This window comes from Cydia amplana, chromosome 5 (assembly GCF_948474715.1).
Source record: "Cydia amplana chromosome 5, ilCydAmpl1.1, whole genome shotgun sequence".
NCBI classification, from domain to species: domain Eukaryota; kingdom Metazoa; phylum Arthropoda; class Insecta; order Lepidoptera; family Tortricidae; genus Cydia; species Cydia amplana.
Window position 1 is genome coordinate 19,235,286 of NC_086073.1, and position 24,775 is coordinate 19,260,060.

Here is a 24,775-nt window from a genome sequence, read left to right on the forward strand (position 1 = left end):
GGTCTCAACAAAAATTTCAATTTCGCATTTTTTACTGACAAATTGCCCTGTGTTCCGAATCACGCTCACAACGCTTACAGTGCTGGCTGCCGGTCCGAATCAGTTAGCTAACTGAATTTTTTTCGCGCCTCTCCTGTCATTCAAACGTCATTTTGACGTTTGCGCTCAAGATGCTTACGCATGGGAGTGTGAGCACCGTGGGTGCCGTCCATTGACGTCATCAATGACGTCACGATATGGATCTATATCTGAATCCCTGAAGTCTTTTCTCCTATCTTTGCATTTCCTAATATTGTTTGTCATAATGCTCAGTTGTCCTAACACTAAAAACCCTAATTTTGGTTTCCCTAATTATTGATTACTTATCCTAATGTTATTAAGCATATTTTCTTTTTTGCGAGGGTCGCACTTCTAACCCTAACCTAACCCACTTTTGTGGCAGCAAGTTCTAAAACCTAACCATTTTTCAGAACCTTACATTATGGAAAATAATCGTTATGACAATTGATCGTTAGGGCATGTGCCCATTAGGACAAACCAGTTAGGGCAGGTGACTTTAGGACAAACGTTGTTAGGGATTCAGAATGACACCCCACGATATCTCATAATCTCATGTAAGCGTGAATCGTGAGCATGCTGTGAGCGCTGTGAGCGTGATTCGGAACATAGCCTTGGTTTACCAGATTTATAGATCCAATATCGTTATCCGTACTTACTGTGATATTTCTAGCGGAGCCGGCGCGGGACGTGTTTAGGTACTGCAGGTGCGGCGCCGTCACGGGGTGGATCGGGAACGGGAGCACCTCCTTGGTCGGACGGGCGTTTCATCTGCTGGTATAATAGTATACCAGGTATAACCTAGACCAGTAATGTGCGGGACTCACAGTGATGTTTCTAGCGGAGCCGGCGCGGGACGTGTACGCGTTCAGGTTGATCTCTCGCACGTTCAGGTACATCAGGTTCCGGTACTGCAGGTGCGGCGCCGCCACGGGGTGCACCGGGAACGGAAGCACCTCCTTGGTCGGACGGACGTTTTCATCTGCTGGTATAATATATAAGGGAGTTTAATTATACCACTTCTTTGAGACTAGAACACTTTAAATCACCCGGCACTCGTCAGTTGAGGATTCTCGAAACGGATCGAAACATGTCGAGCGAATTTTCCGATTATGGGCTTATTAAAGGTTCATTTTGACTATTTTAGACGATGCGCGAGCTCGCATGCGATTTTAGTCACATTACGGACTATTGAGGTTACATCCAATTCAGCCGACCCATCAAGTAACGCAATTCAATGAAACTCGCATGCTCGTACCGTCTAAATGAGCCCTAAGACTACAAACATTAAGTATCGTTTAATTTTGAACTCTATCTTACCTACATAAGGCTGTAGCTTGGCCAGCTCGCGCGTGAGTCCGTTCTTCATCTCCTCGGGACACGGGGCGACCTCTATTTTCAATGTACCGGGGATGCATTTGAGCTTCTTTGTTTATTATTAATGCTGATTGTACAATAACTGTGAATGCCATTCAAGTTTGAACCTTATCTCACCTCCGTAAGGCTGCAGCTTGGCCAGCTCGGGCGTGAGTCCGTTCTTCATCTCCTCGGGATACGGGGCGACCTCTATTTTCAATGTACCGGGGATGCATTTGAGCTTCTTTGTTTATTATCAATGCTGATTGTACAATAACTGTAAATACCATTCAAGTTTGAACCTTATCTCACCTCCATAAGGCTGCAGCTTGGCCAGCTCGGGCGTGAGTCCGTTCTTCATCTCCTCGGGATACGGGGCGACCTCTATTTTCAATGTACCGGGGATGCATTTGAGCTTCTTTGTTTATTATCAATGCTGATTGTACAATAACTGTAAATACCATTCAAGTTTGAACCTTATCTCACCTCCATAAGGCTGCAGCTTGGCCAGCTCGGGCGTGAGTCCGTTCTTCATCTCCTCGGGATACGGGGCGACCTCTATTTGTCAATGTACCGGGGAAACATTTGAGCTTCTTTGTTTATTATCAATGCTGATTGTACAATAACTGTGAATGCCATTCAAGTTTGAACCTTATCTCACCTCCATAAGGCTGCAGCTTGGCCAGCTCGGGCGTGAGTCCGTTCTTCATCTCCTCGGGGCACGGGGCGACCTCTATCTTCAGTGTACCGGGGATGCATTTGAGCTTCTTTGGCGCGGAGCTGGGCCGTTTGATCTCGGCTAAGAACTTGTATAGGTCCTCGTCGCGGAGTTTGTCTGTTTCCTAGGAAAAAATAACATATATATAATTAGTACTTAGGTCATACTGAAAATTCCTGGACTGGCCACTTAGTAAAAATAAGTTTTCTCATATATCAGAATCCAGAAACTTTCAGTATGACCCACGTATGTAAGATAAATATTTGTCAAAATTTACACAAATCCCAAACCCAAAACACAATCTTTATTAAACTTACTGAATTATGTTTTGAACACTAGACGGAGATATCACTACATAGTATAAAACAAAGTCGCTTCCCGCTGTCTGTCTGTCTGTCTGTATGTATGCTTAGATCTTTAAAACTACGCAACGGATTTAATGCGGTTTTTTTAATAGATAGAGTGATTCAAGAGGAAGGTTTAAGTATAATTTGTTAAGCCGTGCGAAGTCTGGGCGGGGCGCCAGTATATGTATAACACATAGATATATAAAAGATATATATATGTAAATATAAAAAAAATATTTTTTAAATAAAAGAAGAAAAATCGATTTCAAGGATAAAATAAAAACGGAAAATTCGCGGAAGTCCGTGATAGCTAGACAGTTGAAATTTTCACAGATAGGTAATGTATTTCTGTTGCCGCTATAACAACAAATACTAAGAACAAAATAAAATAAATATTTAAGTGGGGCCCCATCCTCCGTTTTTTGCGTAATGGTTCGGAACCCTTCGTGCGCGAGTCCGACTCGCACTTGCCGCTTTTTTGTAGAATGTCCCCTGTGTTTGTGTTTACGAATGAAGTATTTCGTATAGTATCTGAGTGATTGTATACTGCAGCGGTTCTCAATCTTTTTTTTTGACGGAACCCTTTTGGAAAGCGAAATACTTGATGGAACCCTACAATAAAACAATAGTTTTTAGAAGTAGCCTCCGTAGCCTAGTCGGTAGTGACCCTGCCTACGAAGCTGGAGGTCCCGGGTTCGAATCCCGGTAAGGGCATTTATTTGTGTGTTCATCACAAATATTTGTTCCTTTTAGTTATGGATGTTTTCTATGTATTTAAGTACTTATATGTATCTATATATTATATATATCGTCGTCTAGTACCCACAACACAAGCCTTATGAGCTTACCGTGGGACTAGGTCGATTTGTGTAAGATTTTCCATAATATTTATTTATTTATTATTTATTTAGAGGTGTATTTTTTTTATTAAATAAGCATAATTCTAAATTCTTGCGGAACCCTTGCAGGGGTGTCGCGTCCGCGGAACACACTTTGAGAATGGCTGGTATACTGTCACAGACAATCCAACCTCTAGACATAGCATAGTCGCGCTACCCCCTCTGCCACACATACGGTAGCGTTACTCCATCTTTGAGTTAATCCCGTGCCGTCATTGGTCCGTATCTTTGAACGGACCAATCACGGCACGGGATTCGCTCACCTCGTCCCCCCGCACCCCCGTATTTTTGGCAGCATCGGTTTCATGAAAGAATTGGCCTAAGCTCAGTCTAGAGGTTGGATTGTCAGTGGATTGTATACTGCAGCGGTTCTCAATCTTTTTTTTTGACGGAACCCTTTTGGAAAGCGAAATACTTGATGGAACCCTACAATAAAACAATAGTTTTTAGAAGTGTATTTTTTTTATTAAATAAGCATAATTCTAAATTCTTGCGGAACCCCTGCAGGGGTGTCGCGTCCGCGGAACACACTTTGAGAATGGCCGGTATAGTGTATACCTGCTTGAAGAAGCTGGTGACGGTGATGGAGACTGGCTTCATGGCGTCGAGCTGCGGCGCCAGCTCGTCGGCGGGCGGCGCGCGGCGCTCCACGGAGCCCTTGCGCGTCAGCGACCCGCCCACCTCGCCGGCGCGGCGCCGCAGCTGCTCCAAGCTGCTCGAAGACGCTTTACGATCTAGGGAAAACACATTTTCTCAAAAATGAACGGCAAAGTCGACGTTGCCGGTTAAAAAATAGGTCGCGAAGTGTGTAGTTTATGGTCATTCTAAAAATTAAAAAGTTAAAAACATTGCAGTCTCGATTTCGGGACTGCAATGTTGCATACAAATTCCATTATTAAACGAGTTCCAAACTTTTTAAAACTTTAAATGGCCATATCAAATGAAGGCATAGGTCCATTAAACAGCCAAACAGATGATCAGCACTTATTATTATTATAATGTTGGTACCGCGACTATTTAGGTGTCTTTAATACGTTGGCGTATTTTCAGCAGAAAAATACACTTCTATTTTTTTAAAGGCGGCAAGCAAATCTTTTTAATGGTTTTACTTTTCTCTGTGAAAATTAGAACGTTGCTTCTGTAAAATATTTCTATTTCTTGCACCATTTTTGAGAAAAGCACTATATGTGACTCGGCTGGAAGGCTACTTGCTGGCTTCGGATTCAATTAAACGGACTCCCAAGGTCTCGTCCGTTTAAAACGAATCCTCAGCCTGCAAGTAGAGTCAGACCAAGAAAAGTCTGCAGCGGATTTGACAGCCCTCGTACGTACGAAACGTTTCCGTAAAATTATGAAGGATAATAATTATGCACTACATCTGTACTTCATTTGGTTAATGATAAGTTTTAATTAGATTGAAACACATTGGGCCCTAATATCCGTAATAAAACCAATTTAGTAAAATACATTAAGAATTTGAAGTCTAATATTGTTAAGCGCATTCAATGATTTAAGAGCAAATACTTACATAAACCAGGTTCATTCATTGTGACGTCAAAGGATGCCATAGAAAAAAAATGTTGTGACGTTTCATAAAGAGTAGGTATCTGATCTGATTTGTTAGAAAAATAGCTTGAATAGGCTATAGGAGTCAGTTTATAGCATTAGACTTAGTAGCTTCATTATTAGAAGTTTTGTTTAATAGGATGAACTAAGACTCAGGCCATCTATTATTATCAGATATCGGACAGATTGGCGTCATTGCTCACAATAATGTGGACATGACTCCAAATTTGATTAAATAATTAATCATTTAATTATTTTTTTACCTGAGATTTAATTTTGTTCCCTAGTCAATAAATAGCACTTAAATATATTTTTGATATAAAAAATGAGTACCTACAGAACATTTGGAAAACACGGATTTTTTTTTAATAAATTTACATTATAAGAAATCTTTGTGTTTTTTTTATTTTTATTTTATTTGTTATTATTAATAAGTACACGAAATAAACTTATAATCGAATACAGTTCCCTGCAAAACTGTTTGCACAGTTTGACTGCAGATTGGGAATAAATACCGTTATTTATTGATCAGGAATCAAAATTAAACCTCGGGTAAGAAATTAATTAAATGATTAATTATTTAATCAATTTTGGAGTCATGTCCACATTATTGCGAGCAATGACGCCAATTTGTCCGATCTCTTGATTATTATGTACATTACATTACGTGCAAAATATTTTAGCCGCAAATTTGAGAAATAAATAGTAGAAAACTAGATGGCGGGCATCGTATACTATGCACATAAGTACTAGGAGGTTGACAAGCGCTAACGCGTGACAACCACCTTATATGTTGAGCAGTGAACATGCCAGTGGCCTGTATATTAGTTATCCAGGCTGTTGGTATTGGTGCTGGTGTCCCGTTCGTCCCGGTCGCTGCCGCTCAGTATGTTGAGCAGTGAGACCGCACTGCACGCCAGTGACATCCTGTATAGTTACCTAAGCTGTTGGTATTGGTGCCGGTGTCCCGTTCGTCCCGGTCGCTGCCGCTCAGTATGTTGAGCAGTGAGACCGCACTGCACGCCAGTGACATCCTGTATAGTTACCTAAGCTGTTGGTATTGGTGCCGGTGTCCCGTTCGTCCCGGTCGCTGCCGCTCAGTATGTTGAGCAGTGAGACCGCACTGCACGCCAGTGACATCCTGTATAGTTACCTAAGCTGTTGGTATTGGTGCCGGTGTCCCGTTCGTCCCGGTCGCTGCCGCTCAGTATGTTGAGCAGTGAGACCGCACTCCACGCTAGTGGCATCCTGTATAGTTACCTAAGCTGTTGGTATTGGTGCCGGTGTCCCGTTCGTCCCGGTCGCTGCCGCTCAGTATGTTGAGCAGTGAGACCGCACTCCACGCCAGTGGCATCCTGTATAGTTACCTAAGCTGTTGGTATTGGTGCCGGTGTCCCGTTCGTCCCGGTCGCTGCCGCTCAGTATGTTGAGCAGTGACTCCGCACTCCACGCCAGTGGCATCCTGTATAGTTACCTAAGCTGTTGGTATTGGTGCCGGTGTCCCGTTCGTCCCGGTCGCTGCCGCTCAGTATGTTGAGCAGTGAAACCGCACTCCACGCTAGTGGCATCCTGTATAGTTACCTAAGCTGTTGGTATTGGTGCCGGTGTCCCGTTCGTCCCGGTCGCTGCCATTCAGTATGTTGAGCAGTGAGACCGCACTCCACGCCAGTGGCATCCTGTATAGTTACCTAAGCTGTTGGTATTGGTGCCGGTGTCCCGTTCGTCCCGGTCGCTGCCGCTCAGTATGTTGAGCAGTGACTCCGCACTCCACGCCAGTGGCATCCTGTATAGTTACCTAAGCTGTTGGTATTGGTGCCGGTGTCCCGTTCGTCCCGGTCGCTGCCGCTCAGTATGTTGAGCAGTGAAACCGCACTCCACGCTAGTGGCATCCTGTATAGTTACCTAAGCTGTTGGTATTGGTGCCGGTGTCCCGTTCGTCCCGGTCGCTGCCGCTCAGTATGTTGAGCAGTGAGACCGCACTCCACGCCAGTGGCATCCTGTATTTGCCGAGACGAGAGCAGGCCGCTTGAGCGCCGGCGCGGACTTTCTCACGGTTCTGAAAGTTAGAGGATAGTTAAAACTACGTATTAAACGTAAAGGCAAAGAATTTAGGGTTTTAATTAAATTGCATACGTTTTTAAAAACAAAAAAAAAAAAATCGCGCACACGTTTTATAACAAACATTGCATACGTTTTATAGTACAAATGGAGGCGAAATTTCTTTTTAAGGGGCTCCCCGCGATTTTCATCGATTTTTGACAAGTTTTGAATCGATACTCCTACATTTGTACTACAGATAGAATTATAAGATAAACGGCCATCGATTCTTCAATCTTTTATTTCCATTCTTGTACAGTAAATACAAGCAAAATCGTACCTTATCGTCCTTAATATAAGGGTTCACGCACACATTAACATCTCTTTGAAGCACTTTTTCCACTCGAACTACCAGGAACACATGAGCCGAAGGGTTCATGATATCGAACACAGCACTCCGACTCATAGTACTGAGATCAGCGTGGGGTATAAATACAAACAAAAACGTACCTTATCGTCCTTAATATAAGGTTCCACGCACTCATTCACATCCCCCTGTAGCACTTTTTCCACTCGAACGACCAGGAACACATCAGCCGAAGGATTCATAATATCGAACACAGCACTCCGACTCATAGTACTGAGATCAGCGTGCGGGACATGTCCGGACAACATTTGGCGGGTGCATTCGGAGTTCAGGTTGAAATAGAAGTTTTCTGACAGCTTCTTCCTTTCCTTGGCGTCGTAGAGCGCCATGGAAGCGAAGAGAGGCTCCACGTCCAGTTCGAGCCTAAAAAAAAGCGGCCAAGTGCGAGTCGGACTCGCCCATGAAGGGTTCCGTATTTAGGCGATTTATGACGTATTAAAAAAAACTACTTGCTAGATCTCGTTCAAACCAATTTTCGGTGGAAGTTTACATGGTAATGTACATCATATATTTTTTTTAGTTTTATCATTCTCTTATTTTAGAAGTTACAGGGGGGGGACACACATTTTACCACTTTGGAAGTGTCTCTCGCGCAAACTATTCAGTTTAGAAAAAAATGATATTAGAAACCTCAATATCATTTTTGAAGACCTATCCATAGATACCCCACACGTATGGGTTTGATGAAAAAAAAATTTTTGAGTTTCAGTTCAAAGTATGGGGAACCCCAAAAATTTACTGTTTTTTTTCTATTTTTGTGTGAAAATCTTAATGCGGTTCACAGAATACATCTACTTACCAAGTTTCAACAGTATAGTTCTTATAGTTTCGGAGAAAAGTGGCTGTGACATACGGACGGACAGACAGACGGACAGACAGACAGACAGACAGACAGACAGACAGACAGACATGACGAATCTATAAGGGTTCCGTTTTTTGCCATTTGGCTACGGAACCCTAAAAATGAGGCTTCTTGCACGGCCACGGCAAAGTAACGCGAGTCACCATTTTAATGCGTTTATTTCTAATGAATATTTTAACCCCCTTATTCATAAACGTCTTCTAAGTTAATCAGATGATGATCATCGTTTGTCCCTCTCTAAGGCATAACGACAGATCGGGACAAACGACGATCATCAACTGATTAAGTTAGCAGCAGTTGATTAAGAATAAGATATCGTGCATACCCACTGACAATCCAACCTCTAGACTGAGCTTAGGCCAATTCTTTCATGAAACCGATGCTGCCAAAAATACGGGGGTGCGACGGGACGAGGTGAGCGAATCCCGTGCCGTGATTGGTCCGTTCAAAGACACGGACCAATCACGGCACGGGATTGACTCGAAGATGGAGTAACGCTACCGTATGTGTGGCAGAGGGGGTAGCGCGACTATGCTATGTCTAGAGGTTGGATTGTCTGTGTGCATACCTACCCGTTTGATGTGTGTAATTAATGTAACCTTTTTCTAGATAGTAAGAAGGAAGTTACATGATTTCATTGAAAACGCAGTAATTTCCTTCTTAATTATTATTAAAAGTAAAAAATAATAAAATTTAAAGAATTTAAACTTTAAACTATTTAGGTACATATTGCTACCTACTTGAGCTGGTGGCAGTGCACGAGTATCCTGTGTCCCGCGACTTCGCTCGGCATCTCGGCGGCGAGGCGCCTCTCGACCGCCTCCTCCTCGTCCAAGTAGGGCGAGTACAGGCCGAGCAGGTCCGCCTGACGGTTCTCCAGTCTGGCGGACAATACAAAATAAAATCACTATAAATGTACCTATACACCGTGTTTTTTTTGATTTCCGTTAATTTCAAGGGTGCATTCCTGAGCTTAAATCAAGTAACTTTCTCAAAGACACCGATATTCTAATTAACTCCATTACGGAGGTAATCAATAATTTATTTTTTTCCTTTATGGCCTCTACAAGCGTGTACACTTGCCTTAGGGCCGGTTTACATATTGACTAGTGTTTAGAATGAGTTCATACATTTGCTACTAAACTTAAGTACAATCTCGGTCGATCGATGTTTGAAATGACATTGATATGTCACAGATTTCAATTGTTTGGTTGAGTTAAATGTAAAGCCCGTGTTACAACAAAGCTATATGCTACATTTAATTAGTTTTTAAACTTAATTATTTTTGTAAAAAAAACAAAAAAAAAATTTTTTTTTCAATTAACTATGCCGTTTAGTTCTCTTAAACGTACTTAACCATACCCCGAAGTTAACGGAATTCAATAAAAACACGGTGTATAATAATTTTATAAATGCAACAATGACCTAGAAATTACTACTTTTTTTTCTACGTGTAACTACGGAGCGATAGCTTACGTTGACGAGGCTTGATATTATTTACTACTATAAAGCTACAATTGACGTTTTTTTTACCTAGCTCGGGATCTAAAACCTATGGAATAATCAGTGGATTCAACCAGATGGCTTACAAATGCAGGAGAAAGAAATAATGAAAATACATTTATTAATAACATCATAATTTGACTACAAAATCTCTCAAAAACGATCACTACACCAGTGGCGTAGCTAGAGGATATGGCGCCCGGGGCAGGCACCAAATTTGCGCCCCCCTCCCCCCAAACGAAACGAACTATCGAAAGGGTTACTTTTACTTTAGACAAAAACACTGTATATGTGTTTTTTTAGTACAACATCGGTGGCTAACAAGCTTACGACCCACCTGATGGTAAGCGGTCACCGCATCCTGTGGACGTCTATAATCCAGTGGTGTTACATGCGCGTTGCCGACCATTTTGAAACATACCTATACACTTCTTTTTTGGGGACCTCCATATCTCCATCTTTCGAGAAAAGGGAACTTATTGTGGAATGAGCTCCCTTTTCTCGAGGAATTTCCTCCCGCCCGCTGCTGGCTCCGGAGCGTCCGCGGGAGGAAATTCCGCTTAAACCGCACAGTGCGCGACCATTTAGGTTCAAGGGTGTGAGGATAAACACTCTGCCTACGGTGAGCGGTGCAGTGATGGCAATTAGCCGTCACCGTTGGCAACTAGGCATCATGTCAAACAATTCTTCAGACAACAGCTCATTGTACCTACAAGCTGTAGAAAACAGACAAAGAGGCAGTCTCCTTAGACGTATAACGGTTCAATTCAATATCGCTTGTGAGTTTGGGATCGTAGACTATTTATACTTACGTGCAGCGCGTCTTTGGACTGATTATTATTATTATTATTTATTACAATATATTTACACAGCATTACAGTTCGCACCAAAGCGCTGGCAAATTTATACATGCAAATAATATAAATTAAAAATATGTCAAGTTATTTAAAATATAAAACTAGGTAATATACATTTTCGTGTCAATCAATAAAATTAAACAAAAAAAATGAAATTAAATCAAAAAGTTTCATTCATCCATCCTCTCACAGTATTTCAGTGTGACTAGAGCCAATCGCCGATCAGTTTATTATTTAAAAAAAAACCGGCCAAGTGCGAGTCGGACTCGCGCACGGAGGGTTCCGCACCATCAACAAAAAATAGAGCAAAACAAGCAAAAAAACGGTCACCCATCCAAGTACTGACCCCGCCCGACGTTGCTTAACTTCGGTCAAAAATCACGTTTGTTGTATGGGAGCCCCACTTAAATCTTTATTTTATTCTGTTTTTAGTATTTGTTGTTATAGCGGCAACAGAAATACATCATCTGTGAAAATTTCAACAGCTATCACGGTTCGTGAGATACAGCCTGGTGACAGACGGACGGACGGACGGACGGACGGACAGCGGAGTCTTAGTAATAGGGTCCCGTTTTTACCCTTTGGGTACGGAATCCTAAAAACTATACTGATCCTTTTCTTTTGGATGCTAGTACTAGTGTAATGTAAGACAGTATGATTATGATTCTCTCTGACTATTTTTGAAATGGGACAGTCCTTTGACAAACCATACTGCATAATTGTATTCCATCGTATTTTTTCAGAAACGTTCGTATATAAATATATCATGCTACTTCAGTCAATCTCAGTACTTTTAGTACCGAGACTGACTGAAACAGCGAGACACGTACCTCCTAGCCTCATTAATGGCGTCCTGCTGGTCGGGGGGGCGCCTCTCGAAGAGGTCCGGCAGCAGCGGGTCCGAGGACGAGCTGCGGAGGTCCAGGCTGGCCCAGGACCCGCGCGGGGTCAGGGTCTCGTTGCACGATGATGATATCTTGTTGTACCGAGACTGGCTGAAACAGCGAGACACGTACCTCCTAGCCTCATTAATGGCGTCCTGCTGGTCGGGGGGGCGCCTCTCGAAGAGGTCCGGCAGCAGCGGGTCCGAGGACGAGCTGCGGAGGTCCAGGCTGGCCCAGGACCCGCGCGGGGTCAGGGTCTCGTTGCACGATGATGATGATGATATCGACGCTACCGACTGCCGTCCGCTTGACGGTTGCGATTCTGGGACCTGAGTAATATTAACATTCAAAAACACGACTGAATAAAAAACCGGCCAAGTGCGAGTCGGACTCGCGCACGGAGGGTTCCGCACCATCAACAAAAAATAGAGCAAAACAAGCAAAACAAGCAAAAAAACGGTCACCCATCCAAGTACTGACCCCGCCCGACGTTGCTTAACTTCGGTCAAAAATCACGTTTGTTGTATGGGAGCCCCACTTAAATCTTTATTTTATTCTGTTTTTAGTATTTGTTGTTATAGCGGCAACAGAAATACATCATCTGTGAACATTTCAACTGTCTAGCTATCACGGTTCGTGAGATACAGCCTGGTGACAGACGGACGGACGGACAGCGGAGTCTTAGTAATAGTGTCCCGTTTTTCACCCTTTGGGTACGGAACCCTAAAAACAAACTGCATATGTGTTTTGAACTGTCTTTCATAGTTATCTATTTTGATACCTCTCTCGACAAGTTGATCGTTTGCTTCCCATATCAAATATCACTACATAGTATAAAACAAAGTCGCTTCCCGCTGTCTGTGTGTTCCTATGTATGCTTAGATCTTTAAAACTACGCAACGGATTTTGATGCGGTTTTTTTTTTAATAGATAAAGAGTGATTCAAGAAGAAGGTTTATGTATAATTTGTTAACCCGTGTGAAGCCGGGGCGATTCGCTAGTATATATATTATTTTGATTGTTTTACCCTATTTCTGTTTTCTTAGAGTGTATGTAAAATTATAATTTTAATTTGTATGACATTTTTATGCGTATGATTTTATATCTGTGTATGTTTTAAAACTTTTAAATTGTTATGTTAATCCTTGATTAATTAGCATGTATATTTACTATTTTGACAATGTATCTGTTTTCCTAGCGTGTAAGTGATTTGGTCTGAAACTGTAAGCTTACATTGTGTTCAATAAATAATAATAATACTCTGGCACAGTGACCTAGTCGGTAGAAAAAGGAGGCAAATAAAAAAAATTGGCGCGTAGACTTGACTTCCCATTGAAAAGCTTGTGAGTGCGAAATCGAGCGCTCTAGAGTGAGAAGGGTACGTATATACAGGGTGTCCCAAGAAGTAGTGATATACTGAAGCTGGGAGGTAGAGGACCTAGACCACCCCCATGTATGTTTAATTCCATTCAAAGATCTAACGATAGTAAATGTTACCATACTGAATTGGCCTATCTATCAGCGTAGCATACAAAAAAAATCAAGCATCTACCGCAATAATTCACGTAACCATAAATAAAAATCTCATCGTACTCGGCGATAGGTGAAAAATTAAAAAAAATCATAACTCCGAAAATACGAAAAATCGCGGAACATACATGGGGGTGATTCAGATAGCCCTCTAGGTCCTCTACCTCCCAGCTTCAGTATATCACTACTTCTTGGGACACCCTGTATATGTTAGAGAGAGTCAGCACCTGGTCCTCGTCCACCTCGTAGAGCTGGCGCGGCGCGGTGGCGAGCCGCTCGAGCCGCGCGCCGAGCCGCTCGCGGCCGAGCGTGGAGCCCGAGTGCTGCCGGTGCTTGTGCTCCACCACGGTGTAGGCCGACGTGTACGTGCGGATGCAGTCGCGGACGAACATTGGCGCTTTGCTCCTATAAATACGAGGAATCAATGTCACAATTGTAACGGCCAGTTGCACCAACCACATTTGATCCGGCTCGAAGGACCAATGTTGAGGGGCTATCCTGGTGTATGGATGCTGAATATGAACTCCAATGTAGTTACTATGAGTTTAATTATAAAAAAGTGTCATTGCCGCGGTGGCTAGTAGGTGTCACGTGATCACTTGGCTGCCCCCCGCTCGAACCTCACCCCGCGGTCGCCCTGCTGGAGTGGTACGCGACAGACAGGCTAATCAACGTCAGCCGGCGCGCCCCGGCGCTTTACAATGAAATTTTCCATACATACAAATTTAGCGAACTCTTTAAGGGTAACATTCCATTTCTGACTGCAGCTGCACTACTGGTACTGAACGCGTCGCTGTTACTGTCAATTTCCATAGTAAAATGAACAGTAGTGCAGCTGCGGTTGGAAATGGACTGTCACCTTAACGATACGAACAGCTTGGTGCAACCGACCCTAAGCCCAGAGGCTCGTTTCTCAAAAGCTTGTAACTTGTAATACAAGTGGAAGTCGCTTTCTAACAAAAGCTGTCAAAAAGTGACATCCGCTTGTATTACAAGTTACAAGCTTTTGAGAAACGGGCCCCAGATGGGTTATAGCTAAAAATGTAGTGAATAATTATTTCCGACTCGGGTTATTGACTTCTCTAGTTTTTAGAGTTTCATAGTCAACAAGGAATCCTTATAGATTCGCTATGTCTGTCTGTCCGTCCATCTGCGGCTTTGCTCCGTATTCGTTAGTACTAGAAACCTGCAAATTGGCAAGGATACATAAATCAATTATGGAGACATTTATTTTTTTTTAGTTTTTTCGCTTAATCCCTATTGTGTGGGGTCCCAACAATATTTTTTTGGTAAAGTGAATATTTTCGGCAATAATCGCTCCAAAAGAAAAAAAATATGCCTCCCATTGGGTCCAAGATAGCTTTGTCCCATGTGGGTCCACAAAATCGTGAAACAAACTCGTCATTTTATATCAAATGCTAACAGGAATGTGAATGAATACTTACAGGTCCTCGTCAGGTAGCACGTGTGTGACGGTCCGTATGCGCCGGGGCACCGTGCACAGCTCCATGTCGTGGGGGGGATAGGCCAGGGGGTCCCGGGGCCCCATGAGCCTGTCCGCCACCTCCTCATAGTCCGGCGGCTCAATCATATCGCACAGTGATATCTGATGGACAAATAGTATGATAAAAGACACAACTCAAGTACTCAAACTTTGAACCGGCCTACGATTTTGTCCTGTAGAAACCATTGGTATATATATATACCAAAGCAAAATATTTTGTTGAAAAGTTTGGGCAACACATTAGGGAAAAAAGTGGTGACCCGGGCTGGCGCATTCTTGATGCAGCAGATATTGCATAATTTGTAGTTAGGTTAGTCTAAAAGTAAGTAACTTTTTTTGATATTCAATCTGATATTTTTATCAAAAATTGTTTAAATATATTCAAGGCATATTTTTATAGAATTTTAAGTAAAACAATTTATAAAAGTCATTAATCAATATAATATAATATAATTTGGTTTCTCTGTTCAACAATTCCGGCCCCTGATGATGAATCTATGGACAATAACAATATCTGCAGTTGCCATCACATACATTGGTAAGGCTGTGCTCATCTATATGTATATAACAACCGCTATTGTAAAGGTGTTTGCATGCTTACACTTTCTTGAACATGTAATATTTATATTGACACTACTTTGAAAAAAACTCATCTTTTGAATGAAACTTTGTAAAAAAACTTGTATCTGTCAATCAAAAGAAAAATGTGGTATCTATGTATAGGATGCACACAGAGTTACTGCCTTTCAAGTTTGAGTAGCAGTGTAAGATACGAGATTTTTCAAAGTAGTGCCGATATGTAAAGAAAAATGAAGGAAGGAAATGTATTCCATTAGAGACAGTATCCTCTAGCCGCCCATACGTCAAACCTTGCCAAGCAAAATGAAATTTTATTTTGTCAACACAAAGTTCAAATTAAAATGGAACAGGAGACCTTTTTATAGGTCTCTGGGCGGCTAGAGGGTATTACAGATCCCAAGGAAAGAAATAGACTGAAACACTTTACCACTGTTAAAGCTATAAATTCAATATTTCCTCTAAATATGAATCAATATACTATATTATCTAGATTTCTAAGTTATTATTCTTATAAGAAATGTCCTAATTTAGTATTCTTAAGATTTATATTAACTTATTAACCATCAATCCAGCATAAAGCGCTAAAAATAATACAAAAAGTTCACGTAAAGAACAAAATAAACAATTCTAATTATCTATTCAAGCAACGCTAAATGGAAACTATAGGAAGTGATTCACGACACCGTTTATGGAAGGTTTTTTGTTAGAAAAGACTAAACTTACTGAAGATGAGCAGCCCGAGAGAGTGCCGACCTTCGACTGGCTAGCATAGACCTTACGAGCGTCCCCAGCATTCCTATAAATAGGGAAAAATCAATCCTTTACCATTAGTGGGAGCTCATGCAATGTTAACTTCCAGTCGAGCGTTAAGGTCTCGCTTACCCAGAGGGCTGCTGGTATTTACGTCCAAGGGTCATTTATAAATAAACAGCACTTAGCGCTAGGTTTATAAGAGAAAGGTCGCGTTATTTATTTAATAAAACTACGTAAACAGGATTGATGTTTATACAAACTCGCTGCGTTTGACTATTTTATTTTGACAGTAGTTTTTAAGTGTTGCTATGCTAGTTAGTTCCAAATTAGTTTCCGTGTATTTTGTAGTCTTTGTTTGGGTCAATAATAGTAATAATAGACGGGCGTACCCATGGCGTACCGGATCGATCCTATCCTAGGCCTGTTCGATCATGTGGACACAGTTTACACTAAATATAGCCCTGGCCACACTGGTTGTAAAAAAAAAAGACTGAACATGAACAATTCGTTTTCCTTTCGAACTTGATGAAGTTGTGAAAAATTCAATCTTGACGAAATTTAAACTTTAAACAAGTCATATCTGAATAAAAGAAATTTTTGAGGCAGATTAAAGTAAGTACAGTTTTAATTTTGTTGTATGTTATTAGTACCAAGTACCTGACCTCCACGCAACTGAAACGCTTGTACAATCATTGAACTATGATTACTAGGCAGTAATTTAAGCTCAGTGTCCAATCTAAAATTTTGAAATTCCAGATGTTAGAAGCAGAAGAAGATGAACGAACGATTCTGGATTACCTTAACACTAATGAGTGCTGCTGGCGCGCCGTGCTGCGATATGTGCCTGTTAAAGACCTCATAAGGACAGAGCGCGCCAGCCGCCGGTGGCAGGAGGTAGTGCTGACGTACTTGAAAGGTAAGGAGTAAAATAATAATAATAATAATAAAATAATAATAAAATTCTTTATTTCAGGCCAGTTTGCCCATAGATTTTAGTTACATATTTACAGACTTACATTACTAGTGTTAGTAGATCTTAACCTAGGTCTCACAGTTTCAAAAAAAAAAAAAAAAAATCATCATTTGGGGTCTTGGTACACAGGACGATGAGCAGACGCCCAGTGACTATAAAACGGACAGTCCCATCTCTCAGCTATATCTACCAGCAAGCTGTTGGTGCTACCCCGCAGGCGATACATTTGACACATACAAAGACACCAGACTGTATTTTCAGTGTTCTCCATGAATCACTTACTGAAATACAGCTAAACAGATCCCTTACTTAGCCTCGTAAGTCCCCTTGTACTTCTGTACTTGTACAAATTAAATTCGAGTTTTGAGCCCATATAGAAATAAAAGAAAGTTCCAAATTCAAAAGCGTCAAAATTGCCCTTGTTCTTACGAGGATAGGTATTATCCACTATGATTGTTGTTATTGTTGTTGTTATAAATATTATTGCTGTTAGTCTAAGTTTCGTGACACATTGGTTTAGCTGTAAAGTCATGTAAACATGTTTATCAATAAAATATAAAATATGAATATGATGTTTGCTTGGATGACAGGACAGCAGGCAACAGCATCCTAATCGGTTAACTATACTTTTACTCATTTCCTTGCGGAATATCCTTTTTGCTGCCTGTAAAGATATTATAAAAGATAGTTTTATCAAGTAGGCATAGAATGCGCTTATGAACATCAAATAATGCTACACCGCCTCCAACCCTACACCTCTGCCCCGAGAAGATTTAAATCCCCTCTCAATTGGAGGAGGGTATCCCAATATGGGACTGTCAACAAACTCTGAAGGATATAATATATCTTTTCAAAAAATTACATCTTATAATTAACATGTTTACTATTTACTACAATACAAATTGACTTAGCAAAGGATTAATCCGTCGTGGGCGTTGAACCTGCCTGAATCGCACAGATTTTTTTGTATTAATGTCTAAAATATCTGAGAGAAAACGTATAAAAACTCAAAAATGAGCGTTTTCCCAGAGATAAGACCTAGCTTGATTGATTTTTTCGCCCCCGAAAACCCCCAAATAGCAAAGTTTATCGAAATCGTTTGAGCCGTTTACGAGATCGCCGAAATATGTATATAAATAAATAAACAAGAATTGTTCGTTTAATAATGTCTAAATAGATAGAGTATTAACATACAATATTACTTTCCTTAGGAGCACAAGTTCGTATTACAATTAAAGAATATAATACTACTAAAGAGGAACCTAAAGTCTGTTGGTTGAGGCGTTCATCATTCAAGTCATTTGAGAGTTGGACCAAAAAAAGAGAACTGGGCTCCTTGGTTGTGGCCACTTATTGCGTTGGTGTGAAGAATCTAGAAATTATCAAAGAAAACTGCCCGAACATAGAAGCCCTCGAGGTAATTATTTTATTAAAATTTAAATTGTAATTAGCAATGCATACTATATGTACCTACTATTCTAGAATAGTTAGATATGAAAGAAAATGATAAACTGCGCCATACTGAAAGCTTATCATTGCTTGATAGGGTCCACATACCATGAGGCGAGACACATCCATCTCCATCGTGTAGCTGTAGATAATAGGGTATTTGACTACTAACTATACCAGTGCGGGAAAGAGCACTTTCCGTGCGTATGTCGAAGGTTTGTACTGTAAAACGTTGTACGATACACGTGCGAATTTGTAATTCGCAACTCGTGTCGATTTAAAACACTGCCTTCGGTCGTGTTTTCATTTATCGCCATTCCTTTCTAGTTTCCTCTTTTCCGCACTTGTATGATAAATAACTATTATACTGTTTATGCAGCTACAGGACGTGCAATGTCGAGCGCCAAAGCAACTGCGCCCACACAATCTACGTGATAACTTCAAGCGCCTGCAACAGCTCACGATTAAATCGTGTTCGGTAAGTTCTATACAACACAACACTTAGATGCTTAATTTCTCAGTAGATGGCGGTGTAATGTGTAATATTGGCTACTTCGCGCTATAAAGATTTTTACAGTACATAGTGCGTAAAATAGTACTTTTCGTGTGTATGTCGAAACTTTAAAGTGCCATATGTACTGTAAAACGTTGTTCGATACACGTGCGAATAGGTAATTCGCAACGATTTTAATTTATCGCCACTCGTTTCGAATTTCCTCTTTTTCGCACTTGTATCGAAAATAACTATTTCCACCGACCCTCATGTGCATACCACAGGAATAATGCACAAATACTTTTTCCAGATAACAGACAGCTGTGTGAACCAATTCCTCGCAGATAAAGCCTTGGAAGGACTAACATTATCTTGGTGCGACGAATTGACTGGTGCTTGCTTCAAACATATGGACTTGTCGAATTTAAAGTCCCTTGAAATTGATATGTGTTGCGGTTTCGAGTCCCAACACATGCTTCCAGCCTTTGACCGCCTTAGCGAGCTGACGAAGTTAAACCTGTATAATATTTCAAGCGAATTTTTTGATGAAATTCATGTTGGGTTGGATAAGATGCCGAAATTGGAGAAGTTAGATCTGAATAATGATCAGACGATAAGAGGGGGGGAGGATGGTGAGCAACTGAGTCAGCTGACGCGGTTGAAGCACCTCAGGCTGGCGTACCAGTTGTTTGACGACGGCATAGATGCGATCACGCGGTGCTGCACGGAGCTGGTGGTTTTGGACTTGTCAGATTGTCGATGTAAGTATAATGACATTATATTGTACCTAAGAAGATGTTCCTTATTATCACATTCTGAATAACATAAGCAACCAATTTTACAACCCATTTGAATGCATACCTACTGGACCTAACCAGGATTAAAAACTGACCATTTACTATAATGATTAATGAAACTAATGAAAGTAAATAATATTTTTTCAAATTATAATCGATTTCCAAAGATCTCGACTATATTGTTGTTTTTAGTCACTTATGACTTTTTATTTAATCATTACTACTATTACTAGCTTCTGCTCGCAACTTCGTCTGAATGGAGTGAGTGATGATGATGATTGATAAAATTATATTTTGTCAAATATAAAAATTTTGATACAAACTTTTATCGCTGACAACTTTTCTTGCCATTGCAATAAAATGTTATTACAATAGTATTTTACAGTACATATGGTCCTATTTTCCCGCACTAGTGCGTAAAATAGCACTTTTCGTGCGATGTCAAAAGTTTAAAGGGGCATATGTACTGTAAAACGTTGTACGATACACGTGCGAATAGGTAAGTCGCAACTCGTGTCGATTTAAAACACTCCCTTCGGTCGTGTTTTAATTTATCGCCACTCGTTTCGAATTTCCTCTTTTCCGCACTTGTATCGTAAATAACTATTCCTTTTTTACATAAAAACACGCTATGATAATGTATTTATTGGTAATTTTAATCCTATGATTTAAAGAAATAATTGTATTTATTATTAAAACATAAATATAATCGAATTTAAACTGCTGTGAGACATACTAACATTGAATAATTTTACGGTTTAGACTCACTTGTTTTAAGTCACTCGCGCGACATGTTTCGGAGAGCCTAGGTCTCTTTTCTCAAGCACTAACAGTGCGAGCAGCGTTCACGACGGCCGTGTATCGCGTACTGCGGCACGCCGCGTCGCACGCTGCGCGCGCGCTTTAGAAAACCGGTTGGGGGAGGTCTTCCGCTGTCATTATAAGCGGGCATAGTGGTGTGTTTGGGTTTGGGTCACCTAACACTTGTAGCGATACACAGAACGAACTCACTATGTCCACTACACTGTCACAACACCCACTGATATTCTGCTGAAGAATCACAGGCTTCCATGCTGGTGGCACAGCCCAGCCGCTATCCCGATAGAAATAAATAAACCGTCCTAATAAATATCGAGATATAGGCACCCACTGAAGATAGTGGGTGGATGTCAAAGTTGTATAGACCGCGCTCGGTCCCGGTCGATATAAGTCTAGTGAAACTAACCGTGAATCATTCATAACTTTTACAGAAAAAAGAGCTCTTCTAATTCTAAAATTTTATTTAAATCTGACGAATAAGCTACGACAAAATTAAAATCGGCTCGAATATGACTTTCCGGTCGGTGCTACATCTATTGTCAAGTAGCAGTACTTACTGATAGTTCCGCAACTCGATGCTAGATGTAGACACTGAAATTAATAGTCTTTTTGGTACTAAAACTGATGTATGGAGTGAGCACTCTTGTCTTACTATATTTCTCTATCCTTATATTGACCGGGATATGAACCGTGATTACCTTTTGTGTTGTATTTGAGCTCCCGATATTTCGGCGCAGTTACATGCATCTTGTTCACACACAAAAGGTAATGAATGAATGAATAACATTTATTTCAGGACAAGTCCCATATTTGGTTAGTAACAAGACACATACTTACTTAGTAACAAGATACGTAATCACGGTTCATATCCCGGTCAATATAAGTATAGTTTATTTTGCTCGGGGTAAGAGAAATAGTATGAAGATTCCCAACAAGTGTTTCTCTTGTTGACAGCAATGTGGAGCCCCAGCGTGCGCTCGATATGCAAGAACGCGGGCGCGCGGCTCACGTCGCTGACGCTCGGGCGGTACTACTACTTGAAGGACGCCGACGTCGTGGCGCTCATCCGCGGCTGTCCGCACCTCACGGTACTGTACTGTAGCCATGATACCGGGGCCGATATGGACGGACAGGCGCCTCACGTCGCTGACGCTCGGGCGGTACTACTACTTGAAGGACGCCGACGTCGTGGCGCTCATCCGCGGCTGTCCGCACCTCACGGTACTGTACTGTAGCCATGATACCGGGGCCGATATGGACGGACAGGCGCCTCACGTCGCTGACGCTCGGGCGGTACTACTACTTGAAGGACGCCGACGTCGTGGCGCTCATCCGCGGCTGTCCGAACCTCACGGTACTGTACTGTAGCCATGATACCGGGGCCGATATGGACGGACAGGCGCCTCACGTCGCTGACGCTCGGCCAGTTCGACGACGTGAAGGATGCCGACATCGTGGTCTCCCATAGAAATGTTGAACTTCGTGACTTTTTCCCGTATATATAACCAGGGGGGTGTCACTACGCAGTTTAGGTACATTTGGCCTGCGCGCCTCCTGGGCAGGCGTATGGCAGTGGGATGCCGCTCGGCCCGTATGATAATCGTGTCACGTGGCGCTCGCGCAAAATTGAAAATACACAATGGCTTCGAAACCTACTTTCGTGAGAATCAGGCATACTATCTCCGTATAACATTTTTATGTTTACAGAATCAACGTTTGTAATTCCTATATATTTATCTTAAAAATAATAAATCAGTCATAGGTACAGTATAGGGTAAATCAGGTATAGGTACAAAAACTTGTCAAGTGACAACCCCGTGCCGACACTCAGAGCTCGGTCATAAAACTGCGGCGCGCAAAGAAGATTCACGGTTCGTGCGCGGTAATAAGATTCAATTTTGCTTGCAGGCGGCGAGTATAGGTATATTTTTATATCTAAATCTGACTTTTGAGAAGGAGTGGACTTTCTGTACGGTAGTACTATTAGTTATTCTGTGATATAACCCTGGTATCCGTGTCCGTGCAGAAAACGTCCGTGCAGTCCGTTGCTAAAAAAGCGCTGGTGGCCTAGCGGTAACAGCGTGCGACTTGCAATCCGGAGGTCGCAGGTTCGAACCCTGGCTCGTACCAATGAGTTTTTCGGAACTTATGTACGAAATATCATTTGATATTTACCAGTCGCTTTTCGGTGAAGGAAAACATCGTGAGGAAACCGGACTAATCCCAATACGGGCCTAGTTTACCCTCTTGGTTGGAAGGTCAGATGGCAGTCGCTTTCGTAAAAACTAGTGCCCACGCCAATTACTGGGATTAGTTGCCAAGCGGACCCCAGGCTCCCATGAGCCGTGGCAAAATGCCGGGACAACGCGAGGAAGATGACGATGAATGATCCGTGTCCGTGCAGAAGCTGGCGGTGTCGGGCACGCGGCAGCTGACGCGGCGCCTGCCGGCGCGGGCGGCGGCCGCGCGGCGCGCCGCGGCGCCCGGCAAAGTGCTGCAACTCGACCTCAGCTTCACCAATCTCTCGAGCAGCCTTTATGTGGTAAGTCTGGTAACATCACCCCCGCCGCTTAAGCCCTTGCTACACGGTCGCCGACAAGCCCCTCAGACCGCGTGGCCTTGGTCTGGACGGACCGTGTAGACAGTTGTTTCCAACAAAATTTGACCAAAACTGACCAAGGACAGACCAAGGTCAGACGGTTAGAAGGCTTGTCGGCGACCGTGTAGCAAGGTCTTTATTCTCGCCATCGCTCTACGCGATGACATGTCCATATCTCCGGCAACTGCAAGCACAGCTTTGCGAGTTTGATTACATTGCGTCGTTTGATCGGTCGGCTGAATTGATGTAACCTGAATGGTCCGCAATGTAACTCGTAGTACGAGTTCGCGCGACGTCTAAATGAGCCCTAATAGTGGAATGAACGAAATGAAAGCTGGCTAACAGCAGCCCAGGACAGAACGAGGTGGCAGAATCTGGAGGAGGCCTATACCCTACAAGAGGGGTCCCTATAAATTAAGAAAAAAAAATAAAAATCTAAAATCGTTGTAAATTATGTATTTGGGAAATAAAAAGGCTTTATTATTATTATTAGTGGAATGAACTGTCGCCTGCGGTGTTTCCGAACCGCTACAACCTTCAAGAAAAGAGCCGACAGTTTCAACCCCTCTGGTGTTGCGGGTGTCCATGGGCGGTGATAAATACTTACCATCAGACGATTGGTCTGCCTACTCGTTTTTCTCCTATAAAAAAAACATCACATATATCGCCCTCAAGGGCAGGAATGCGTGGTTAAAATCTTAGGATGTTACTCAAACCCACGGTGTATAGAAAGCCGTCGTGTTCATTACCTTATAAATTGCTGTGTAGGCACACCTTCATACTAATTTAAATTTTTAACAAGCAGAAACGTCTGCGAGCGATGCTTTTAAGCTTAGAATAAACTTAAAAGTGGAAAATTACTGTCTTGGGTAATACTGGAACTCACGGCCTCTGGATCGATGCGCACTGCCATCTGAGCCACCAAGACCTCACCATTAAAAAGTGTAACGCTCTTACGGTAGATGTCTCTAGGGTCCCCTTGACCCATATGGTGGAAAGATTTGCTGGCTATGGATGAGGTCTTGGTGGCTCAGGTGACAGAGCGCTGGAGTATCGATCCAGAGGCCGTGAGTTCAAGTCTCACCCAAGGGTGGCTCAGGTGACAGAGCGCTGGAGTATCGATCCAGAGGCTGTGAGTTCAAGTCTCACCCAAGACAGTATTTTTTCCGCTTTTTAATTTATTCTAAGCTTAACACCATCATACTGTGTTTTTTTGCAGGAAGGTACAGATGCCGGTGGACCATTTCCAGATGTTTTGAGAAAGAAGTACAAAGGCTTAGATATAATATTCTTCGAATGTTGATTATTTTAAGCGAAAGTTAATTGTATGTGTCAATACAACCTAATATTGTTGATTGAGAAACAAGTACAAATGTTGTAATGTACAAAGTTTTTTTTTCTTTAAGAAAAGTTAATTGTTTGTGTCAAAACAACTTAATATCGTTGATTGAGAAAGAAGTACAAATGTTTAGATATTATATTCTACTAAAATTGTTGTTTTTTTTTCTTTAAGAAAAGTTATTTGTTTGTGTCAAAACAACCTAATATCGTTGATTGAGAAACAAGTACAAATGTTTAGATATAATATTCTACTAAAATTGTTTTTTTTTTTAAGAAAAGTTAATTGTTTGTGTCAAAACAACCTAATATCGTTGATTGAGAAAGAAGTACAAATGTTTAGATATAATATTCTACTAAAATTGTTTTTTTTTTTCTTTAACAATAGTTAATTGTTTGTGTCAAAACAACCTAATATCGTTGATTAA

The 24,775-nt window shown here is 41.7% G+C and overlaps 2 protein-coding genes across 2 annotated transcripts in view; one reads left to right on the plus strand and one right to left on the minus strand.

Moving 5' to 3' along the window:
• The window catches only part of LOC134648378 (dedicator of cytokinesis protein 7), a 258,518-nt gene extending 242,377 nt beyond the window's left edge, over positions 1 to 16,141 (minus strand). The window contains exons 1-11 of the mRNA XM_063502906.1: positions 16,009 to 16,141; positions 15,850 to 15,922; positions 14,489 to 14,649; positions 13,271 to 13,448; positions 11,646 to 11,842; positions 9,010 to 9,150; positions 7,491 to 7,770; positions 6,846 to 6,999; positions 3,936 to 4,111; positions 2,075 to 2,255; positions 885 to 1,042 (exon numbers count right to left, since the gene is read on the minus strand). Of these exons, the coding sequence (XP_063358976.1) occupies positions 885 to 1,042; positions 2,075 to 2,255; positions 3,936 to 4,111; positions 6,846 to 6,999; positions 7,491 to 7,770; positions 9,010 to 9,150; positions 11,646 to 11,842; positions 13,271 to 13,448; positions 14,489 to 14,649; positions 15,850 to 15,922; positions 16,009 to 16,043 (1,734 nt within the window). The 5' untranslated portion in view covers positions 16,044 to 16,141. The remainder of the gene's footprint in view (positions 1 to 884; positions 1,043 to 2,074; positions 2,256 to 3,935; positions 4,112 to 6,845; positions 7,000 to 7,490; positions 7,771 to 9,009; positions 9,151 to 11,645; positions 11,843 to 13,270; positions 13,449 to 14,488; positions 14,650 to 15,849; positions 15,923 to 16,008) is intronic.
• A 494-nt stretch (positions 16,142 to 16,635) lies between these two features.
• Positions 16,636 to 21,645, plus strand: LOC134648193 (uncharacterized). The gene is made up of 5 exons (XM_063502675.1): positions 16,636 to 16,795; positions 18,064 to 18,269; positions 18,681 to 18,779; positions 19,105 to 19,591; positions 21,365 to 21,645. Exons 1-5 carry the CDS (start codon positions 16,636 to 16,638, stop codon positions 21,643 to 21,645), a joined length of 1,233 nt encoding a protein of 410 aa, XP_063358745.1.
• Positions 21,646 to 24,775: the final 3,130 nt, after the last annotated feature.